This window comes from Malurus melanocephalus, unplaced genomic scaffold, assembly GCF_030028575.1.
Source record: "Malurus melanocephalus ecotype Western Australia unplaced genomic scaffold, MMel_1.1 scaffold_113, whole genome shotgun sequence".
NCBI lineage: Eukaryota > Metazoa > Chordata > Aves > Passeriformes > Maluridae > Malurus > Malurus melanocephalus.
The window spans coordinates 702,234-726,224 of record NW_026623345.1 but is presented as its reverse complement, the minus strand read 5'-3'; the positions used below and the strand labels follow the sequence as shown (position 1 = coordinate 726,224).

The 23,991-nt window shown below is 44.8% G+C and overlaps 1 protein-coding gene across 4 annotated transcripts in view; it reads left to right on the top strand.

Moving 5' to 3' along the window:
• Positions 1-23,991, top strand: part of LOC130575601 (phospholipid-transporting ATPase ID-like) — an 82,531-nt gene that overhangs the window by 21,724 nt on the left and 36,816 nt on the right. For all 4 annotated transcript variants that reach the window (XM_057369597.1, XM_057369596.1, XM_057369595.1 and 1 more), the window contains exons 3-9: positions 7,570-7,628; positions 16,940-17,053; positions 19,184-19,282; positions 20,108-20,169; positions 21,707-21,779; positions 21,957-22,027; positions 23,154-23,236. In XM_057369597.1, the coding sequence (XP_057225580.1) occupies positions 7,570-7,628; positions 16,940-17,053; positions 19,184-19,282; positions 20,108-20,169; positions 21,707-21,779; positions 21,957-22,027; positions 23,154-23,236 (561 nt within the window). The remainder of the gene's footprint in view (positions 1-7,569; positions 7,629-16,939; positions 17,054-19,183; positions 19,283-20,107; positions 20,170-21,706; positions 21,780-21,956; positions 22,028-23,153; positions 23,237-23,991) is intronic.

The following is a 23,991-nucleotide window of genomic DNA, read 5'->3' as shown; positions in this document are numbered from 1 at the left end:
TTTTTGTTTGGTTTTGGGGGTGTTTTTGTTTTTTTGGTTTGTTTTTTGGTGGTTTTTGTGGGTTTTTTTTTTGAGGCAGAAAGACATAATAAATATATTTATTTAATAATGGAAGGGCAGGAAGGAGGAAATAGGGCTAAGCCTATTGAYGGTGGTGTCTCTGTAAGGTCATGATACATGGGGTTTTTTTAATTAAATGCCTCACACTCAGCACAGTCTGCGCCATTTCAGAGATGAAAATGCATGTGATTGCCAGCATAAATCCTCTCTAGCCAGAGCAGCCAGACAGTCTCCACAGCAGAGTGGGCATCTACGCATAAAAAGAGTGGGTTTGTAGCATGGAGCCCTGGAGAGCCCCTCCTTTGAGTCAATAAAAACCTGCAAAAAAAAAAAAAAGAAAAACAAACCATTTGTTTGCCAGGCAGYTGGGCATGTTCCTGCTCTGAGCCAGGTTTGGCTCTGACCTCCCTGTCCCTGTTTCCATCCCGCTGGTTGCTCACAGCTCCTGCTGCCCCAGCCCCGTTCACTGAACCCTGCCAGGCTCTGGCTGCAGTTCAGGGCAGGGATGGGCTTTGGTTTCGTGCCGCAGAGCAGCAGGTGCGCGGCACCGCTCGGGTTACAGCRTGAGGGTGACACTGAGGTAATGAGGGTCTGACAAATGTCTGCGTCCCAGACTGACTGTGAAGTATAGATATTTAACCAGCGTGACCCTCMGACCTGGCATGGGGCTCGTTGCCTCACTCATGTGTCCTCTGATCCATGTTAGATGATGAACTTTTGGTGTAAAGATCCTTGGCTTTGGTTTTGGATACAGTTCCCTCATTGCAGCTCTGATCCCAGCAGGGCACTGCTGTTTTACGAATTTGAAATCCTGTGGTATCAGTGCTGTAAGAAATAATCCATTCTCTCTACCCCAGCGACAGGGACTCTACCCAGACACAGCACCTGCAAATCAAGACACTTGTTGCGTGGTTCTTTCACCGCTAATGATTGCAAAAAGGGGCAATCATTGCTGTAAGGTGCAAGGCGATTTTAGCTATTAGCTTGTATAATAACCGCCTAGGAGAAAAAAGATTTTGATTGCCTAACACAGTATATGATGATTTGTCCTCTCCTGTGGAGCTGCCTTTCAATGGAGACCATAATTCTCAGTTTTTTGGAGGGGGGGTAGAGGTACTGACTCACCGTGCCAGTTTTCAGCCTTGTGTGCATGAAGGAACAGCCCAGCAAAGACCAGAAAACAGGGCTGGGATTTCTCTGCCTGTTGAGAGATGGGTGATCTCCTGGATGCTGGGTGTGAGGTGGCACTTGTGTGCTTGGTGATACCAAAAGTTGGGCCACATAATRGGGATGAGTTGCCCAAAAGTAGGGACAACAAAAGTAGGAGGGAGATGGGACAAGKAGGAGGTGGCAGGAGACACATCATGTGATGTGTGACTGGAGGGTGCCTTCTGAGACCCTTTACAGCCTGTAGCAGAGGGGAGCTGAATTACAGTCTCAGTAGGGTCAGTTCTGTGCCCTTGGAACCAGAGCAACTCTGTTATGGCTTTCACAGCTCGGTAAGGATAACAGCCTTGCTGAGAACCGCTCTGTAAGAGAAGCTGGGCAGATGAGTCCAGCTCCTGGACACCACTCTTTGTAGCTGGTCCAGGACAGAGTTTTTGCTCTTGAGGTCACTTGTTTAAAGGGTGGAGGAGAGATTATTATTTTTACAGAGTTTATGCTGTCTCTGTTCTGTTGTCAGGGCTAGTTACTCAGGCACTCCCCTAATTGGGCTGCGTTCGTTTTGTGCATGAGGTATCAGTGCTGGGTTTGTACAGGACTTGGCAAAACCAGGCAGATCTTAAACTCCCGTTTCTTGGAGCCACAAGGCCCAATATCTACAAAACTTTTCCAATTGAAAGTACTGCTTTTGGCACATGCTCCTTAGCATAAACCAGAAACAAATTTCCAGCCTGTCTGACCAGATCTTGAATCTAACCTTTTGCAGGACTTTTCCATGCAACAGTCTTAAAGTTAAGAAGGCTGGTGGGCTGGCCAGTTACATTTATAGCTGATTTTTTGGCATGGGTTTAATTTTATTAAATACAGATGTTCTTCTGAGGTTTAGCTTCTAAAACTGTCTGCCTGAGAAAACAGGCACTTTCCCAGTGACTTGGTCTCAGTGGTTAGACCAAGAACTGGGCACTAAGCCATATTTATGTACGCCGAGTTTCCACTGATGAATAATTTAAAATAGTTTTCAGTGGCAGTGAAATGATAACTTGGAGCACAAATACCATTCCTTCCTTCCAGTGAATGCAATTTGCAGAAGCAGAACATTTGACTTGCTTAGAGATGTATTAAAAAGTTTCAAGGAATGAAAAACTTCTCATCTGATATCCATACAGCTCTCCCCTCCCTTTTTCCTCATTGCTTTCAGAATCAACAGGGCATGATAAGACATGCATGCTTGGATCTACAGCCAAAAAACCGTGAGTTATGGTTTCCAGGCAAAGCTGGTGTAATGCTTGACTTTTCTTAAACTTTTGCTTATTGTGATCATCCAAGAGGCTTCCTTTCTGTCCAGACTGTTCCAGAAACAAATGAGAGTCGCGTGGTCTGTGGTGGTTGAGAACTGCTGGATGAGGAGGCACGGCAGTAGGTAAAAACCACTGAGGCAGTGTTGTCCTGTGCATGTGGTCAGAGTGGTTCTCGTTTGGTGTAGCCAGAGGACAGGAAGTTCTCCTTGCTGGTGATGTTGGATGAGGCTCCATGTGAAATTTATTGTGGTTTTTCTTGATTTAGCCAAAGGTATTGGCTGTTACCCAGCAGGAAAAATTAAATTCTCGCCACTAGAAATTAGCCTCATATTTTGTCCTTTAGGGACACTGCCTCTGAGAGGGATTGTTGGCAACAGCAGCAGGAGGCTCCATTCAGTTTTGAGCCAGGTTCACAATTACCTGGGGCCTTCAGAAAGGGGTTATCACAGAAAATCTGCCCCCAGGTGCCATACGGGAGTGGAGTGCCTTGATTTTCGTTTCTGTTCTGTTTCGTRTCCCACTGCCTCATGTTTCTGTGCCATCCCAGAGCCGTTTGCTGCCATTAATGTTTCTCACATAAAAGTAATTTCGAGAGTGCATCTCTCACTGTTCTGAGAGGCTCCTTTCCTCACTGGGGTACATAGATGTGTCAGCTTCTCTYTAGGAGCATTTGAGACTCTTTAGTTCAAATCCATGTGTCAAGTGCCTCCTCCCTGGCTACGAAGACCCTGGGGGCAATGTGAGAAAGGGGATGGCTTCTTGTTCCCCGTGTGTGTCCTGGGAAGAGCAGAGGAGCCCAGGGTATGTTCAACTGCTGCCTGCAGCACTTGGATTTCCGCTCCTGCATACAAAACAGAAAGCCACTGAGGACTTCAGAAGCTGCCGTGTGACACCAAGGCTCTGCCGTGCAGCCGGAGAGGCTTTCAAGCTTTGTCGTCTATTCCTATTTACATTAACACCATTTATCTTTTCTTGTKGCATTTCTCGCAGGACTAGACCTGGAGCCCCTGAGGAGGGGATAAGGGTAGCACTTACTGTATGGCAGGAAACAGACAAGTGTTGGGAAGTTCTGTTTTTAACAAATAGCTTTATCTTCATCGGGCGGCTTTGAGAATACCGGTTGCTCTCAGGAAAATTCCTGAAGGAGCACACAACACAATAGTTGAAGCCCAGCAAGTCTGGACCTCTTGAGCTCTGCTTCTGTTTTCCTCTGGGACACCAGATAAGTGACTGATCTCTCGGTGCATTGTTCTCCTCATTGTGAAGATAAGAAAAATTTGTCTGAGGAAAGTAGTGAAGGATTAAGCACTTTGAGGGTATTGAATGAAGCCGCTGTGGTTGATCTGAATCATCCATTGGGGCGATGGCAGCTGATTTCAAAACGACTGAGATACTGTTAGATGTGCCTGAAGAAAGAGAAAAGCCTATTTGCCTGCCAACATGGCTTTACATTAGTGATTAGGGGACTTGAAAACAGCCTAAAGACAGAGACCAAAAAAATGGTGATCTGAAAAAGGGCTCAGAAATTAGGGATGCTGTGTATTTACAGGGTCGTTGGAGGAAAAGGAGGAAGGATAGCAGCTCAAAGCACTGAACAGCTTAGACGCTTACTAATGCAAGAGTGAACAAACAGGAAGAACGAGATGTCTTAAAACATCACTTAATAGGTGTAACAGACACGTGCTGTGATAACTCATGAGGCTGGAATATTAATAGAAAAGAATAAGACTAATTCTGTGAGGTTAACAGGTTTTCCTTGTATGACTTCATGGTCTAAGATGCAGCTTGAAGAAAGAGATGAGTTGCAGTTCTTTGAGTAATGCTACAAGGTAAAGAACACAGGYATAGTGAACCAAGAAGGGCAGTCTTTTGTGGGGAAAAAACCCCCAAGAAAATGGAGTTTTCTGAGAGGCAGGACATGGTGGTAAATGAAGAAATGCAGAGGCAGAGTTGGAGAGAAGTGTAGAGAAACACGACTTATTCAGCTGGCACAGAGTTTTGGTGCAGAGGTGGGTAATTTTTTGAGAGGAGAGGAGATGTTATAGAAGTGATTCCCACCAAAAGGGTGGGAATGGGAGGAGCTGGCTGGTCCTCTGAAAGCTGGAGGGAGTGTAAACAGGAATAATAATGAAACGATGCAATGATACTTGGGAAAAAGTGACAATATCAAATCGTTTAMCTCTGACTTCAAAAAGGAAACCTTCAGTAAATATGAAGAACTAATAACTGAGATCTCATGGGAAGGAATCCTGGGGCAGAGGGAGAATTAGACAGAGCTGTCATTTCCTTAAATAATTGATATTAAGGCCACATGTATTATTAATTGACATTAAGGGCACATGTATAAGTTATCACCTTTCAGAGAAAGGCTCAGAAGGATGAGTGAAATGGTGAAATCAGAAGCTCCCCATTTGCTTCAGACAAAGGAAGGATGCCTCTGGAAGGTGCAAAACAGTTTGTTTTATCCAGCACAAACAGCATAGCAAAGGCTCAAAGTGAGAAAAGCCTATCAAGGACATAAAGGGCAATTAAAGTTATTCTGTAAGAGTTGGGGTCTCTGGAGAGGCTCTGGAAAAAGCCTAGGAAATAAAGCTAAGAAATCAGAGGGGCTCTGTTGTGATTTTTTTTTTTGTTTGTTTTTCTCTAGACATCTAACATAATACTTGCCAGAAGCAGAGGAGAAGGGGGTAGGTTTTGGGCTGGACTAGAGAGAGAATGGGTTGACTGGGTAAGGTAAAGCATGCCCTGGAGCTGTGCTGCCTTTGAGAGTCTGGCTCACAGGCAGGCAAAGTTCAGAAGACTGAAGAGAGCAAGCACAGCATCTATCTTGAAAGGGGAAAAAGAAAAACTGAGCAATTATAGATGTATAGGCTTCAYTTGAGTAAAGGTTAAAACAATACAGCACACCACTTCAAAGTAACTAGGAGTGTGTGTGTGGGGAAGAGATGATTAACAGTCAGCAGTCCTGAAAAACTACATCAAACCAAAATTAATTCTGTTTTAGTGGTAGCTGGAGGGCTATTGAAAAGGCCTCAGATAGCTGCCATGTATCTTGACTGTCACTTGTGGCATTTTTACAAGTAAACTGGAAATACATGCTGGAGATAAAATCACAATATAGTGTCAGATTTTTCAGGAAGAAAAAAAAGACATTAACAATAGATATTGATGACTGATAAAGAAACTTGAAAGATCCATCAGGAGTCTATCCCATCCTGRATCTGGTATTCAGTATTTACTTCTACATCTTGGCTGGCAGAATAAAGAACACACTTAGTACATCTGTGAGTGGAACCACGCTGGCAGGAGCTACAAGCGCACTGAAAGATAGGATTAGAATTGACTACTTGGAGAAATAGTCTGAAAGAATTTGGATGCAGTTCAGCAAGGACAAATGAAAGATTTGCATTGCCTGATGAGGCATCTGGCTCTGCCAGAAAGGATCTGCCAAAATGGATCATAATCTGGGAAGCCATCCTCTGTGTGCTGGTGGTGGGTAAGGATATTTCTTTAAATTACTTCTGGGTGAGTTCCTATGCACGATATGCATTGTCTGCCTGGAAAGTTGCATGTCCCTTGTGCTCTGGCCAGCTTTGGTAAGGCCTCACCTGCAAAACATGGCCCATTTGGGCGTATATCTGGGATGGGGTGGACAAGCTGGGAAACCTGTTGGAGAGCAGTGAGAGTGATGCTCCTACTGATGGAGTAAAGCACAAGACATGACTGAAGAACCTGGAGCTGCTTACCCTTGGGGAGAAGAGTGTAAGGCATAACAGCCTTCAGGATGTGGTGAACTTGGAATCACTGAATCATAGAATCTCTGCACAGAACAGCCCCAGAACCACACCACGAACCTAAAAACATTTTCCAAACTCTCCTTGAGCTCTGTCAGGTTTGGTGCTGTGACCACTTCCCCGGGGAGCTGTTGCAGTGTCCAACATCCCTCTTGGTGRAAAACCTTTCCTTAAGATCCAACCTAAATGTCTCCTGACCCATCTTCAGGCCATTCACTCTGGTGMTGTCACTGGGCACCACAGAGATCAGTGCCTGCCCCTCTGCTTCCCCTCCTATAACTGCAATGAGGTCTCCCCTCAGTCTCCTCCAGGCTGAACAGACCAAGTGACCTCAGCCATTCCTCATATGGCTTCCTTTCCAGTCCCTTTACCATACACATGACCCTCCTTTGGCTTCTTTCTAGTAGTTTTTATAGCTTTTGAGTCCTGTGGTACCCACAACTGAGCACAGGACTCAAGGTGGGGCTGCACCAGAGCAGCACAGAGAGGAACAATCCCCTTCCTCAACTGTCTGTACTCTTTGCATTCTTGGAAAGTAGCACAAGGGACTCAGGGGGAGCAGAAGAGCAGAGTTGACCCTTCCAGGAGAAGATAACATTTCTTGAAATTGAAGTAATTAATTTTATGTTAGGGTAATGCAGGAAAAGCGTGCCCTAGGGGGAGGAAACTTCAGTCCTGGAATGGGCAATTGAAGGACAGGCATCACTGGAGCTTTCTATGACATTTTTTGAGAGAGGCAGGCAAGACTCCGCCTTGATACAAAGGACAGATTTGATGACCTTCTGATATCCTTCCACTAATTTTTGATTTCATGGTAGCTGTGGTGGTGACATCCCATCAGTGGGATGATGCTCAGAAGTGCACCTGTTTTGGAAGAAGGGCACCAATAGCGGGCTGATTGCAACAGCTCCGAGACTTCATGGGGAAGAGATGGAGCAGGGCAGGAACAGCACCTCTAGTTACATGAGAATTCCCACCCAGAAGCTGAACAACCTGCAGACCCAGCACAGGCATTGCAGTGAGCTGTGAGCAGAGGAGAGTTGGTATTTGGTRTTGGAGTGCCATGGTGCCAGTGCACAGTGTGCTCCATCAATACCACCAGACTCTTCAGGTCCCTGTCATGGGGCCATGGGCACAGGGCTCTGATTCAGTCCCTTTTAGCAGCTCTCTTTGCACTCTCTGATGCTTCATTCCTATCTGTATTGCCTCTGCTTAACCTCAAGTGTGACTGATATGTTTCCTCTTCTTTGCAGAGGAAGAGAGACAACTTCAAGCAAACAACCGGGATTTCAATCTGCAGTTTGAATATGCTGTAAGTAACCRGGGTTTGTTGTTCCGTGCAGATGTAGTCACAGATGTGGCTGCATCTGCTTCACGTCTCAAGTGTTGCTTCAAAGGGGTGAACAGAGCTGTGTGCCAGCCGTGGCTCTGCAAACCAGGCAAACACATGCCAGATGAACCATCAGAGGTGGGCTGCTGCTGAATCAGCCTGAAAAATGGGAATTGAAGGAGGTCCGATCCTGGAAAAGCATGACACAGTGACTTTGCACACTTCCAGAAAGTTATTTGTGAGTCAAGGCGTTTGCAGGATCAGGCTCTAAGGCCTTTCARTAATAGAACCTGGCAGGAGTTATCTCTGGGAATTTGCCTCCATTTAAAGTAAAGCATGAAAGGAAATGTGTCAGTTCCTCAGATTTTTGCAGTGAAATCAGCCCTGTCAGGAAGGTTTTAAATCTGGCCCTTGTGGCCTTCTGCCAGCTTTTTTGCCAGATTCTTGACAGAATACTTAGGTTCATGTTGTGCCATGAAATCTGTGATTCCAAGGAGCRCCTTGACATGGGCTGGCTGTGTCCCAGGTCTACCAGGCTAATTTGCCAGGGAGCCCCCTTGAGCAACTTGATTTCTGACCCCTGTGGACCATGTGTTGATGCTGTGTGCAGAGGAGAGCTAGCTCAGCCTCTAGATCTGCAGGGTTATCCCTCCTATGAGGCCCATCCTGAAGCTGCATTCTTTCAAAGTGTTTGCARCTGCCAATTAATACTGAACTGAATTTTGTGAATTTTTGTCCTCTGATTATCTGAATTCCAGCAGCGAAATTAATCATTCAATTACTCGGGAGCTCCTTTGAATTGTGTTTTGGTTCAGGAACATCACAAGCATTTTCTTGGCAAGAGTGAAAAAACTCAGCATTTTTAGCACCCTAATTTCTCGTGACAGGGACAGTCTGACTTGCCAGCAGGTTTGACTAATGGCAGTATGATGGTTTTCAATGGTCACTTTTCATCCACGAATGACACAGCACTGATTGGAGCGTCCCAGGGTCTAAAGCTGCTCCATATGACTTGAATATTCTGAAATGCTTGAAAGCTAATATATGTGAAGTACTATGCAGCATGAATTTTGGTGATTTGAGACTGGGAAAATGTCCTTGATTTGCACACAACCTGTCAGCTGCATGCTAGGGTGGATATTGCCACTACCTACGGTTTTGTCATCTTCCACTGAATGATTGCTATGTGCAGTAGTGGGACAGGAAAGTAGGAAAGAGGTGGGCAATTATGTCAGGGTATAGAGAATGGGCAGCTCTCCTGGTTCTGCGCCTATTTCTGTGAAAAGCTCTTCAGAAAACTGACTTTGCATGACACTGCTTTCCAGCTGATTGCTTGATTGCGCCCAAGGATTTGCAAATAGCCACAATTAAGTAGAAGACTTGGAGAACACTTAAGAGTTTCCATAAGTCTGTGATTAGGTGACAAARTGAAGGCAGCCAAAAAGCCAGCTCAGTATAATGTGTTAAAACCTGGCAGTGAATTTCAGTAATCATGCCCCTCATTTTAGTCAGCTGTGGCTCATGATTTCTGGAGTCCAGTATAGACTGAGGCTTAAGAAATCGAGAAAACTGCCCCAAAACAGCCAAGCCTTGAAGTGGTGAGTGGATGGTGAGGTGCTGACAGACTTTGGGTGTTGATGCAAGCACCGCCCTAACTGTACAAGGCTGCATGTCCTGGGCTATTTATTTCCAGTAAGTCCTTGCAAAAGCTCAGTTTATTAACCCCATGTTACTGTGGTGTATGAAAAGAACTAACCTTGCTCATAAACTGCTTCAGAGATTGCTGATGCATGTGGAAATGAGAAAAAAAGGGAGATAGTCTCCTGGCATTCTCCCACAACATATGCATGATGCTCCTGAAAGTTAGCTCTTCCAGGCAAGGGCTAAATTTGGGCACCTTCCTCCCATTCAGATTTGTCTGATCTTGGTGAGGTTGCAGTGCTAAGTATAAAGATGTGTTTCAGGGGGGAAGGACCACTAAGATCCAAAGGAAATCCACCAATATAACAAAGCTTAAAAACAATCTTAGACAGTGAAAGCCACAGGAGTGAAGTCCGATTTACTTGGTAACTTAAGGCCACATTAGCCATAAAACCTATAGAACAGGTTCTTGTAACAAAGCTAGGTGAGGCGGTAAATGTTTCCTCAGGGTGAGGCAGCTGCTGAAAAAGGCTGGTAAGGAAAAAGAAAGAGAAATGCAAAATGAGATGTTGTATATTGACTTCCTGCTGCGGCCAGGCTTAATGTCCCAGCTGGTGTGAAGGTTTGAGCCTTTCACTAAAAGGAGAGTTTCTATTATGTAGGCACAGATCAAAGGTACAGAGGTGCTTTGTCCCCTGTTATCACAGTGAGGACAGAGTAGTGGTAAAGTACAACCAGAGGTGGGTGTGTTGTCCTGGAATATCCCCCGTTCCTGTGGGGCTTGGTCCTTTCATGATGCAAAGTCTGCAGGGTATCTGTGAAGGGAGAAGAGAGGAGCTGATAAAGATTTGAAAACTCTATTGTGTGTGGAGTGTGACATCAGCCCTGGCAGCTGCTGACCCTCCTGGTATGAAGCAAGACTCSGGAATAAAGCTCAAACCAGCTCTGCAGGAACCTGGTGCTGCTCTGTGAAAGCCCTGTCTGCCTGTGCGTGCAAGGGCATGTCCACATCCGTCACACTSACAGAACTTGCAGGAGACTTCAGAGGGCGAATTCCCTTCCAGAGCTCGTCAGAAAGTACAGGAGATGATAAACTGCAAAGTGTCCTTGCCTGCCGTGCTCCTCCAGCCACAGGGCCTCTTTAGCTAAAGCAGGAGGGTTAAAAAAAATTTAAAAACTTTAAAACAAAGTGCTGTGCAGTTAACTGGAAGGGCTGAGTGTGAAGGTATGTRCACTACCCACCAGCTCACAAAATTAGTTAGGAATGAGTCAGAAACCAAGTGTGAATGAGTGGCATGAAAAGGCACTTAGAGCAGCCCAGAAAAGGACTCAATATAGGTCAGTAAAAATGAAAAGTCAAGTCCTAATCCTATGTTTATTCACACTGCAGACAGAAAGAGCCTTCCTGAATTCAGAAAGGTTTGTCTGTGTAAAGACTGAAATAAAGTGAAAAGCAGGGCAGCAGRTGTGATACAGCAAGATTTAAGGACATTAATCAATTTCATCTGTCTGCACTGTCCCCAGCACAGCTACAGAGGGGACTGCCTCTGTGGGTCCACCACGATGGGCCCTCCATCAACACTCTGGAGAAGAAAATCTCTTCTGAAGGCTTTTAATGTTTGCTCTGATCCTAGCTCCCTTTTATTTCTTTGCTTTCACATTGGAATTTAGCACAGCTGCACTGGGACGTCACAAAGGGTTGCGAAAACAACTTTGAAATTGGCTTTCAGACAATAGGAGAGGAAATGCAAGGCCTATGAGTCAATGACAAATTTCATCTTGGATCAGGACCCAGGGTCAAACCAGCATTCTTTCACCAGGACCAGCAGCAAGGGAGCCGCTTGGACTCAGTCACCTGATRAAGTCTTTAGTGAAATCGGAGGGATGTATATAACTTCCTATAGCCAATACACATTGCCCTGGGCTGGATCAGCAGCTGGCCTCTTATCTCTTTGAAATTTAGTCGGAGAGCAGGGAGCTCTGGTAGTGGGCTCAGACTCTGCTGCACCTCCCCTGCTTGCATGCTTTGATCTCAGAAGGATGCCTGGTGGGTGATCCTCAAGGASCTTATCAGTGTGGTCAGGGTCCTGGCACCAGCTGCCCTCTCTTCCTGTCCCGACCTGTGAATGTTTCCCAGCCTCCCTCACTCAAGGCTGAAGGGAGCATGATCTGATAAATGAAAAGTGAGTTAGTCCCTGAAGGAATATCTACAGCAGCAATCTGCACTGTATTCTGCTGCATTTTGGAAGGTGTGAGTTGGACTAATCCAAAAAGCAGGTGAGACACAGTCTGGGAGCAGCCAGAGTGGGGCTGCACTGAGAGGGGCCAAGCTGGGAGTGGAGGTGACCCCAGCTCAGGCAGAGCTCTCACTGACCAGGCTGCAGTCCTTCAGAATCTGGCTGGCAGGGACAGGGCAGGGTGATGATAATGGGGTCCATCCTGACCATTCCAGGTGAGGTGAGGTGATGAACCAGGTCCAGAGTCCTCTTAGGGAGCCAGGGYAGCAGCCATGAGAGACAGCRCTGAAGACAAATTACACCCAAGRGRCAARGTCCATCAAGGAGGTGAAGCAGGAYAGATATATCTGGGAAACCAGGACAGATGACAATCTGGAGATGGGGGCTCCAAAGTGGCACAGGTGAGGATAAAAGGCTCAGGRCTGGGCTTAAGTGAGCTCTGAGCTCTGGGCAGGGGTTGTAGATGGAGTGCCAGGTGAGGTCAAGGCCCTCAAGCTTATTAGGGCCCTGAGAAGCACWTAAAGATAGAGCTGTGCCAGATGTGAATGAAGTCCACTTACTCCTTTGGATCAAATCCTCTGCTCTTCATTAAATCTCATGGAGAGGAAGCTGCTACTGCACTGCTTGGGAGCCTTGTTGTGTAAGACCATTGTGAACACAGTGCAGTGGTTTGGAGTTTGCCTGCTTTGCACCTCCCAGCAGTGCTCTGCCCTCCCCTTCTGCCCTCCCCTTCTGCCCTCTCCCTCTGTTCTCCCTCCTGCCAGGCAGCAGGGCAGGTACTGAGCCAAGCCAGAGGAGCGCTCGCTGTTATTGAAGGGGATGACTAAAAGACAAGACCTTTACGTGCTGTGCTTGGTCTGCCTGTGGGCAGTGACATGAGGTTGTCAAGCCATGCCACCCCTGTGTCCTGCTTTGCACCATCGTGACAAGGACACTCACCACAGTGATGATTAACTGCTCAGTAATGGGGTGGCACCGGGCAGAAGGAACAACACAGCAAAACACATCCAGTGACCACACTTTCCTGCAGATTTTCCTGGAGTACCCAATGTGGAATGAGATCCTGGAACTCACTTTRTTAGTGCTGTCAAGGGAGGGCCGAGTGGTTATATATGTAAGACATTCCTATCCTTTTTCTGTTAAAAAAAATGGAAAGAAAAGAGAATTGGAAATTGACATTTTTATTTCTGGTGTTTGGCCAGTCTTATTCCTKGAATTTTACATTTTTACAGGGACCTTTACAGGGACCAGATTTACACCATCACATCCTTTTAGCCTTTATCAGTCTTCTGTTGAGCTGGGGCTGCTGCCCACCCTCGGGAATAMGTCAGTGAACTTGGGAGGATTAAAACTTTAAAACTGGTCTGGTCTGACTGTTCCATACTCCCTGCAAAAACAGGCACCATGTGCACTGTTGCATGAGTTTATAAAATATCTTGGGCACAATAACAGCCCTGTGGTCACATCTCTGCTCAGGCTTTCTTGTGCTTTCCAGTGGCATTGCTGCAGTTAARCAGAATTGCACTCCTGCCACCTCCTTGGCAAGGCTTTATCAAAACACCTGGGAAACACRTTTCTGCTTCTCAGCTTTCCATTGGTCTTTACCTTGTACTACACAGGTACCGGAGAAATTGCCAAGTGTTGTGACCTAACATCACCCTGTGGGGTCACAAAAACTAAAATTTGCTTTGRGTTAGGCTGTACAGCTGCTGGAAAGGAATATGAGCCTGGGGTAAAAATRCAGAGGGTCAATACCTTGCCATACCCACTGTAATCTAGCCAGAAAAGCAGCAGTGTTTCTCATTTCCAGTGACTTTTATGGCAAGGAGATGATTTGTTTGCTCAGCGAACTAAGGTAGGAGCCATCTGCTGAGTTTTGCCTGCTGTCGGACGTCACAGGCGCGCTTCTGAAAACACCCCCAAAGTAACAGCTCATCCGCCAGATCTGGACTTGTGTAACTGTGGTGARATGAGTACTATTCTTAGGGACAGCATTTTGGTGGAGTCACACCTCCAGGAGGTGTGAATCTAGCCCCTGAAAAGAGCAGATGAGAATAATCCCTCACCCACAGACAACATTGCTYTGGTGTCAAGCTTTGCATCTGGAGAGCTTCAGGCTGACTGTGGGTGACCTGCTCATTTGGGACACAGGTGGATGCAGGGACTGCCCTCACACAAACAGAGGTCAGGGCAGATCTGGGAGTAAATGTAAACCTTCCCATCCCCATCTTTGTGCTCAGCCCGTTAGAGCAGCTCTTCCTGGCTGTGGGTTTTTATGAAYCCATAGGAAGACCAGAAGCTTCAGTGAGACCTCTCAATACCTAATTGCTGTCACAAAGATTATTCCTCTCCATGCCTTTTTCTCACATGGGAGTCTCCCTCACTGAAGGCAGAGCATGGGGAAGGTGAGGCAGATGATGTGTTAGAGGCATTACCTGTGAAATGATGGCTGCATGTGGACTGTTTGACACACCACAGTGCTGAGGGCTCCCGAGGCACCCCTCCCACCCCAGAGTCAAGTTCTGGCACAGCTCTAAAGAGCAACAGGGTTTGATGATGTTAAGCATCACAGAATAGGATAAGATCAAAAGCAGAGGCCAGCTGAGATTTTCCTGTAGTTGGCCGAGAGCCTGAGCTGTCAAAGCACACAGCCCTGTAGTGTTGCTTGCAAACATAAGTGCTACCTGAGAGAACTGGGTAGAAACTCTTTACTGAGAGCATGGTGAGGCACTGGAATAGGTTGCCCAGAGAAGCTGTGGATTCTCCATCCCTGGAAGTGTTCAGGGGCAGGTGGAACAGGGCTTTGAGCAGCCTGGTCTACTGGAAGTTGTCCCTGCCCATGACATTGGGGTTGGAACGAGATGACCTTTAAGGTCCCTTCCAACCCAAACCRTTCTGTGTTTCTACAGTTATGTGATACCTTGCATARTGCTTCAGTGTGTCTGTGATGTGGGAATGCAGAGCTTTGATTTGGAAAGGGTGAAGTTTTCCCTAGTTTGTTATTATAATTTGCTATTGATATTCCTTTAGCCCCTGAGGTCCATGAACAAGCTATGTGTTGAATTAGAAATCATTATAGTAATTTCAAGTTCTTTTGTTTCTGGTAATTAATTTTAATTATTGATTCTAGAGTAAAGAGAAGATCCACAATAATACTCTCTGTCCTTATCCTCAGTGCCCTGGTGTCCCAAAAGACAGTTTGTGCCCAACAATATAATGATCCTGAACTAGGGAGAAAACCTTGGATGTCCAGATYCCTGCAGTTAAGCATTTGGAATCTGTTGTGTCTGGGGTTTTTACAATGCCTAATGACAGYAGGAAATAAAATGAATGGCTATGGTTCATTCAATGATTTTCCTGACGTAATTAATGGACAGAAATAGAAAGCAGGAATTGAAATAAACCACTCCCATTCTTTTCTTATTCCCCTCTGAGATTTTTGCAGTCAAAGATCTATAAACTTTATCTGAGTGTTTACTGAGTATTTTTTCCCATGTTATATGTGACCCTCTGAAATCTGTTGACGCACAAAGGTCAAGTCCCTTGCCTTTGCTTTTTCCTACAGCTACTGTGGTCTCTTTTTTCTTTAAGTAAGTAGCCATAACTTTTCCTCACAATAGTGGGCAAGGACCATATTTAAATCAGTTTTTGTTAAAAAATCTTCTGGATTCTGTGCCTGGTGGACACGGTCTTGTCAAGCAATTTAGATCTCAGTGTGCTGGGTTTGCAGAGGCTGCTTCAATTCCATCCCCTCTGTTTCAGCAGTGCCCATGGAGCCTGTCTGCAACACATACCCCATGGTTAAACATTTTGAAATAAACCAGATTTAACTATATGTCATGGCACAGAGTTAACCACACTTGCAGGTGGGTGCAGGATACCAGGAGACAGGCAATATGGTTTATGTGATGATCACTGATAAATATCTTTTCTTGCTGGAGTGCAATCAACAGGAGGATTTGGCTAGCTCTTCTATGAGGGCTGTTTTCATTCCTGCCCTTTTAGAGTTTTACTCATTTGGCTTGTCCAAGGCATAAAACATGAATTTAATGCCGAAGAACATATGCTGTACTGTGTGTCTGAACATAGAGAAATCCATTAACTGCTGAAAATGGAAGCGCTTCCCCCACACACACCTTTCAATGGTAACCTGAAATAATTGGTTTAGTGCTGGAAACACGCTGATGCATGTCAGTGTAGATGTCGAGATCCTGCCTTAATGCATGGATTAGAAATGGGCTGTGATTCATACTTAGTACCTCCTGTCCTCCCACCAGCTTAATAATATCGAAAGGCTATTACAAATGCTGCAATCACCATTTTCTCTGATGATGTACCAGCGTATTTATTATGGAATTCAGGTGAGCTTCAAATCTGCCTCCTTGTGCTRTCACACCTTAGATTGTCTGAGAAGGGGTTAATGGGCACCATCTGAGAGCTTCTAGGGGAAAAAGTTTAAGATGTTCTCACAACACGTGGCATTCGTCCTTCCAGGACTAAACCTGGACCAGGGCCTGTTAAACGTCATATGAAAAGAAACACCTGAAAACTGAAGGGACAGCCCCAGCTTGGGGGTCTTATGGGGGATTGAGCCTGTCCAGCTGGTGGCAAGGATTGGGCCAGAATGCTCTGATCTTTGGGGAAGAATACCCCCAGTTCTGCAATATCAAGCTGAGGTCTTTCTGTGGTTTGCAAAAGACAGACAAGGGGAGCAGCTGCTTCTTGTGGCTGGAGCGGCCGTCCGCAATTAGAAAAGGAAACTGGAAATAAGGAACTGAGCTACAGCTCGCTTGCTGAAGTGGTGAGTTCTTGTATGAGTGGCTGCTTGCACAACTCTTCATCCAAGTGATCTTTGTGGAACAGGAGCAAGCCACCCCTTGAAGCTGCTGAGCTGAAAGGTTTCTGAATCAGCTGAAAATTATAATAATAACAATGTCATATTCTGCTCCTGGAAGGACCTATAGCTCCTGTAGGGTTGTCCAGCCAGTGGGTATTTCAGAGCCTCAGCAGATGGTTGACCTGGCATGTGTTTTCTAACCCTGCTTTGTAGATGCTAATAACAAAATTGTTGTCTTCTGGTTACAATTCTGAACTTTCTTTGTGTACTGTATAAGTAAGAAGACTATTAATAAAGGGAAGATGACTCTCTTTGTGAACAACTATGTGCAAGTTTACCTACCTGCAGCAGCGCTGGCATAAGCTGAGCATCGTGTTTTCACCCATTCCAAGAGGAATTCTCTGTTTATCCAGGCTTGGCATGATTGTGTGGGGGAAAAGGAAACTCTTTTCAAGCTGCTGTTGGAAACAATGCTATTGCTAAATATAAGCAAGTAAGACACAGTTGAAATGTGTTGTGCTGTAATTTTGTTTCCTGTTTTACCAATCCTACTTATTTTCTCCTTTTTTTTTTTTCAGAACAATTCAATTAAAACATCGAAATACAATTTCTTCACTTTCCTGCCTCTCAACCTGTTTGAACAGTTTCAGCGAATAGCCAATGCTTACTTTCTTTTCTTGCTGATTTTGCAGGTATGAAACCACTGTGCTGTTTCCAGCAGATTGTGTTTTCTGTTATCAAAGCCAGTCTATGTTTGATAGATGTAATGAAGTGCAAAGCTATATTTTGTTATGAATTAGCATCTTAGTAAAACCTTAGAGAATGTAGAAAGTAGGGCAGAAAAAAGCAATTTTCTCTCTTACCTTTGGATGTGAGGGTTTGAACTAAATGAAGAAAAAAAAATAATTAGAGTTTTCAACAAATTGTGCAACTTTTTCATGCCCTGCCCTATTATCCCTTTGTGTCTACATCTGAGTGTTCCTGRCTGTCCTCAGATTTACATTACTCATTCATCCTGTAGTATAAAGACAGGTTGTCTCTTACCCATAGATTTTAAGGMAAATTCCACACGGAATCACAAAGGAAACAACAAGAAGGACCAATTTGTGACCTGTGGTGTTTCCATGGAAAGGAAGGAGTTAACATCAGTAAAGCTCAAGGCTGTGAGGAGTTTGCATAAAGCTGAATATTGCTGCTCCCTTCTCGAGGGTGAGGAGTGGTCACACAGTGGCAGCGCTGTTGAACCCTGTGCTCTGTAATGACATTGAGCTGCACTTTGCCCATCACTGTTGGTAATGACACCCTGAAAGCTGAACGCAGCGGATAAATCGATATCAGGATTTCTGCCCCTTTGCACCTTGCCGTGTACTCTGCCACTGTCGAGTCATATCAGAATACACGTTATCAGAAAAAAGGGCGTAATTTTGATTGTGTTTCAAGYGTGATGTTTTAAAGTTGACCATTTCACTGCACACAGATTTGCAAAATTACCCATTTCAAATTCTTTTTTTCATACCATTTCAGTTCAAAGAAGCATAGGTGAAATGTGGTTAAGCCTGAAGCAAACCACATATGGTATTTTTTGCTTATTCACAGGGAATGAACTTTTGAAATTTCAGTGCACGTGTGTTTTTCAAGAAGCCAGTGGAGGTGCCTTTGCAGCTTAGCTGAGAGCACAGTTCCTGTGTTGTTGTGCTGCACTCTAGCTGTTTGTCTGTCAAATTCACAATATTTCAAACCATTTGCCTTAAATTATTCCACTGTGTGTTTTGCTGGGCCATCTAGGGTTGACTGYGTATAAAAGCACACAGCTTTTTCTTTACATCAAGGTAGTCTAAAGAGGGCAGCCCTTAGTCTGTTATACCTACATATTCCTCCATTTAATTTTTTTTTTCCTCACTCCATCCCTGTGGAGTATTCCTGCATTAAGATTGGATGTGATGGGCAGGCTGGGGGGACTCTGTATCCCACTCCTTTGTCCCAGACCAGTGGGATATGCATATTTCCAGTTAGGTGAGAAGGCAGCAGTTGCAGCCTCTACAGCTGAGCAGGGCAGTGGTGCCTGTAGGATCTGGGCTGTGACAGTGCATGAATGTCAACTTCACAAGGAACATGGAGTTGACACTTCCTAAATCCCAACTGATGGACCCACTAATGCTCGTTTCACCATTAGGGATTGCTGCCATTCCTTGTGCTGTGCTTCTAGAGGAAGGGGAGAAGTGTGTGGGGATAAAACATCCCCCTCAGCATCATTTACAGCATGACATAATCACCTTTACCTCTTTGATCCTCTCACTGTTAAAGATGTAGGAAACAAAAACAGCTGTGTTGCTCTTGGGAGAGTAAGGTCAGCCCTGGCAACAGCTGTGCACTGTTCAGTGATGTGAAATTTACTTCAGCAAAATGTGAAAAGTTAGTGAAACAAAGAACAGAAGCTTTTGATGGCTCTGCACAGCTGGTTTTGCTCAGATAGCTCTGAGTCCCTTACAGCAGGCTTGTCCATGTCAGTACTTCCAGAGCAATCCAATGGGGACTTTTAATCCTGGTTCTGCAAACAACAAGAAAGAACAACCCACTATACTTTATGACAGGTCAATTTTTATAACTTATATTATAGCTTATTTTGTAAGGAAAACATGGGTTCCCTGGCTCTCCCACCCTTGAGGCGGGGAGGGGGGGTCACATGTCAGGGATAGAGGTATATTTCTGTTTTTATTCTATATTCAGGTATCATAGAAAAATGTTGTCTGCAGCTTGGTTAGGAAGCAGTGGTTTTTTGAACTGGCAGGAAATGTCTTAACTGAGATCTTTTCTTCCTACAGTTAATTCCTCAGATTTCCTCTCTCGCCTGGTTCACAACAGTGGTGCCCCTGGTGCTGGTGCTGGCTGTATCAGGAGTCAAGGATGCCATTGATGATTTTGTAAGATCTGAATTTCTGACCTTTACTTTGGCATTTCCCTGTGATTCTTCAGCACAGTAACTAAAATAAACCACTTAAACACAGTTGGTGGCAGGCACCTGGAGAACTGGTCTGTGGCCAAGATGGGGTCTGAGATTAAGTCCCCAAAATCTATACTTGTCACTTAAAAAGGAGCTAGAATGTCCAAATTGCTGAGCAGCCCAGCAGCTCCACTGATATTCTCTGAAACTGCCCAACATGTCTGAAATGTGGTCACTGATAAGATATGTCTGGACACAGGCACAGAAGTCTTTCCTTAGACTTCCACTCTGCAGAATTCCTCCTCTCTCACCTACATAACGTAGGGGAAAAGAACATTTGGTAGGAAGCAAGTGCTCAATCCACCTGTGATTTTTCAAACTCACCCAGCTTTGGCCAAAGTCTGCTGCCATCAGAGCTAATGGTCAAAATCCCAGTTGACTTCACAAAGTGATACTAGCATTGAGTTTAGCACCTGATTTCCTCTCATTATTAAAATGATTTTGATGTTCCACGGAGCAATGCCAGAACATCACCTGCCATATGAGAGCAGAGGAATGAATTTCTCTGGTGTTTACAAACTGAGGTGGGTCGGAGCAATGCCAGCTGAGTCAGGGCTGTCCTAAAGTGACATATAAGGTTCTACCCTCCTTTTTCTCTCCAAGAGCAAGCCCAGTGCTCTCTGTTGCCCTTGGCAGCCTGGTTATTATGCCCTGTGTTACTGCTGTAAAATGTTAATGAACTGCCCACAGCTCCTGTGTGTTTGTTTTCCTGGAAATGCCTTTAAAGTTCTGATCCAATTTTCAGAATCGACACAAAAGTGACAAGCACGTCAACAACCGCCCAGTCCAGGTCCTGATCAATGGCATGTAAGTACTTTTTGCTGTAATTCTGACAGGGAGGAGCATTTCATTAGTAATATTTTTGGTTTTGTGTGTGTGTGTGTGATTCTCAAGGATCACCAAACAATTTAAAATTGAATTGTGTTTCACACCACTAGTTCATCACACAGTTTTGGACTATGGGTCTGATTAATGAACCCTATACACAATGCCACCATTTGTGCAGACATTATGGCTGTGACCTTGTGCTGACAAAAACTAAACTCTTTGTCTGTTTCTGGATATTTATGTTTAAATAAGAATTTCAGAATCTTGCATTGTTTTACTCCTTACCCCAGAAGTAACAAGAAAAGCCATCTTCTGTGTCCATTTGTGTCATAGCATTTATTTTGCATTAAGGAAAACTAGGCATTATCAACAAGTTATTTCAAATTAAGAATCTGGAACAGTTCCCTCGTACATTTCATTGTCCTTGGAGTGTGTGTAGCACTTCTGGCTTAGATGCAGCCAGAGCGTTTCAGCTGCGTGCTTTGGACATTGCTCTGCTAGCACTGTTCTTTCCTGCAGAAAAAACAGCAGAGGCTTTGGCTTCCATGGCAGACAGATGTGCTGTTTACTCACAGCTCCATGGAGTCCAGCTATGCGTAGGACACAGCTGTAGGCAGCTGGAAAGTCTTTTGTGAGTTTTTTCCATACTGTAGACAGCAGTATGTTGTGTAAACTCCCAACAGATGATCAAACAGTTAAAACTATAAGTAGAAACTGAAGAATGGGGACGTAATTTTTTGTGCTCTGTGCTAAGTAAACCAGTTTCTTAGTTTACTGTGTATTAGTTACTGTCTCTAGGAAACATATCTTGACACAGAAATTATATAATATTTTGCCTTTTTCAAAAGCTGGAAACCACAAGTCCTGCCCAACTCTGACCAACATTGAATAAGCAACATTGAACTGAGTTCAAGCTTGAGGCCCCAGTCCTGTTTTGAGACAGAAACTGATATTTCTCATTTCTAGAACTTGCATATACAATTCTCATCAGTTGGCTGCATTGATGCTTGCAGTTTAGCTGGCTGCTGGCATGCACATCTGGCTCAGACAGGCAAGTGCACAGCCAAAGCACCTGCACTGACCTGCTGGACAGCTGGCTGCTCTGGCCCTTAACACCACTTAGAAAACATAACAATCTGCAGTTTTCCTGGGTGAAGTCTCTTACACAAAGCAGAAGTTTTTCTGAGACAGTGTGGCTTTTTAAGAGGAGAGAAGGGAGTGGTCAGTCCAGAGACAAGGACCAGGACAATGCACATGGACTGCGCTGCTGTTACGGGGTTTGGTCTCAACACAGTGTGGCTCAGCCCAACCTGTGCTTTTACTGATTTTTACTGCTTTTTTTTTTTTTTTGTACTGTGGCGGTTCCCAGCTTAGTATGGATGGGGACACACCATGGCAGGGCCTGTTCCCAAGTCATGATGGCACATACAGTCCAGCTCCAGGAGCAGAACCAAGTTTCCCACTTTGTCAAGTGGCGTTAGCTCTATGTGCTTGCTTACTAGAACTTTCTTTGCAGGTTAAAGGAGCAGAAATGGATGAATGTGCAAGTGGGGGATATCATAAARCTAGAAAACAACAACTTTGTGACGGTGAGTACCATTCCTCTCTGTCATGATCACAGTTAATCTCTGCCACTCTTACCACTCACAAGATGACTCGTGCTGATGACGTGGCAGTAACCACAAGCAGAGCTGCGGTGCAGCATCCCTGACTGTGTGAACTCATGCCAAGTCTGTCTGTCTGTCTGTCTGTCTGTCTGTGCTCAGGCTGATCTCCTGTTGCTGTCGAGCAGTGAGCCACACAGCCTGACGTACATCGAGACAGCTGAGCTGGACGGGTAAGTGAGCCTGGCCCTGGTGTGCAGTCACTGCCACCACTGCCACCACTGCAAAGCCACATTGCTGGTGGCCCTGGGTGCTGCAGGCATATCTGCAATTGCTTTGGTAGCAAGAGTTCCATAAAATACAGAATAAACTTTGGGTAGGTATCTTGAAAATAACTTCTTCTGGTAGATACTTTTTCCTCTTAAGTGCAAATATCATGTGAGGAAGGGACTTAACTTTTCAGTGACAGTTCTTCTAACGCTGAGAGTTAGAGACATGTTTGTGCTATCTCGTAGCTCCCCAGCAGAAGCTGTTACTTTTGTCTCCTTTAGTATTTTCTTTGAGACCCATTATTCTGGATGAGGTAATCATAATGAATAAATCCAGTAATCTCCTTTGGACTGCTATAGAATATCAATGCAAGCTTCCAAATGTTGCCCACCCCAGGACACAACAGGCCTCAAGTCAGAGGGCTGCAACCTGCATTAATTGGGCTAAATTGGAGCTAACCTCATCTTTATCACCCAGTTTGCATCACCTTTTCTGCATTGCTTGGAGCTAGCAACAGTCTGAAGGTCTAAGAAGACCAGAAAGTTAAAGAAATTGTGTCTCCAAGACCCTACAGAAAGCCCTCTGGACTTTTCCTATCTGATTTCTGCTGAAAATGAACTTGTGCTTGTACACACAAGTGCCACTTCTAAGAGGATCTGAACAAGTGCAATATTCTTTTGACACTTCATTTCAAGCTCCCCAGCTAGCTAGTCCCAGGTTTGAAGTAACTTCCAGATTAGAGTACCATTCTGATGCAAAGATTCAGAGCTGTCCTGTAAGCTTAGATACCTTGGAGTTAAAAGTGTCATAAGTGACAGGATTGGCATTGGGGTGCTCTGTGATGAAATTAAGAAGACAGAGATGCCTCACCTTTAGTACCAGGCCCAGAATTCCTCTGAACTGCCTGTCATTGCTACTGGAAGAGACAGTCTGCACACTTTAGCCAGGTGAAACAGGTACATGGTATCACAGTCCATCTGATGTCTAGGGAAGAAGACTRTCCTCAAGAGCACAAGTGACTTTGAGGGAGAGCTTTCAGTTCACATATGACTTTCAGTTCATGTTTTTGTCTCATGTTGCTTGTCACAGTGAAACAAACCTGAAGGTGAAGCAGGCGCTGACAGTCACTGCAGAACTTGGAGAAGATCTTCAGAAGCTGACAGAGTTCAATGGTGAGTACAAATGGAAAAATGACTTTCCAGAGGATTTGTCCAAGTTACAGAGAGAGGTTGGGACTCTTTGTTCCAAGCTGTCCATTGTCCCCTGCTAGAACTTCTGTGGAAATGATGCCAGCAAAACAGAACAGGCACACTGCAGTCTGTACAACAGGTACCAGCAGCATATATATTTACCATATGTAAAGGAAAAGGTTCCTCTTTGCTTGCAGGTCTTGGTGCCATGGCTAGAACCTGGCACTGCACTGGTGGCAATTCTTCTGCATGGACACCGTTCTTTATTGTCTCTCTGCACATGTTGAGACTACCCACCTTGAGATCCATGTAACTGCACAATGGAAACAATTTTCCCMAAACTTCATGCTTAGTTCTGACCTCAAAACATTTTCACTCTRCACTTTCACACTGATGTAGGAATGCTGATCACATTTATCTTCTGATCAGTGGCACTTCCCAGACACCACACAGACCTGAGGACTGGACATATGACCACTTCCCAGCCTGAGGCCTCACCCTGAAACCATTCCTTTCCTCTCTCTAGCACAATAAAGACTGAGTTTTGAAATATCTTAAGGCAAGGGGTGTAGATGTGCTTATCAGGAAATGTGTCCTTTCTCAGCACTGTTTGCTATATGAAACATAAGACAGGATAGGAGAGTAGAGGGAGGGGATGGAATAGAATAGAATAGAATAGAATAGAATAGAATAGAATAGAATAGAATAGAATAGAATAGAATAGAATAGAATAGAAT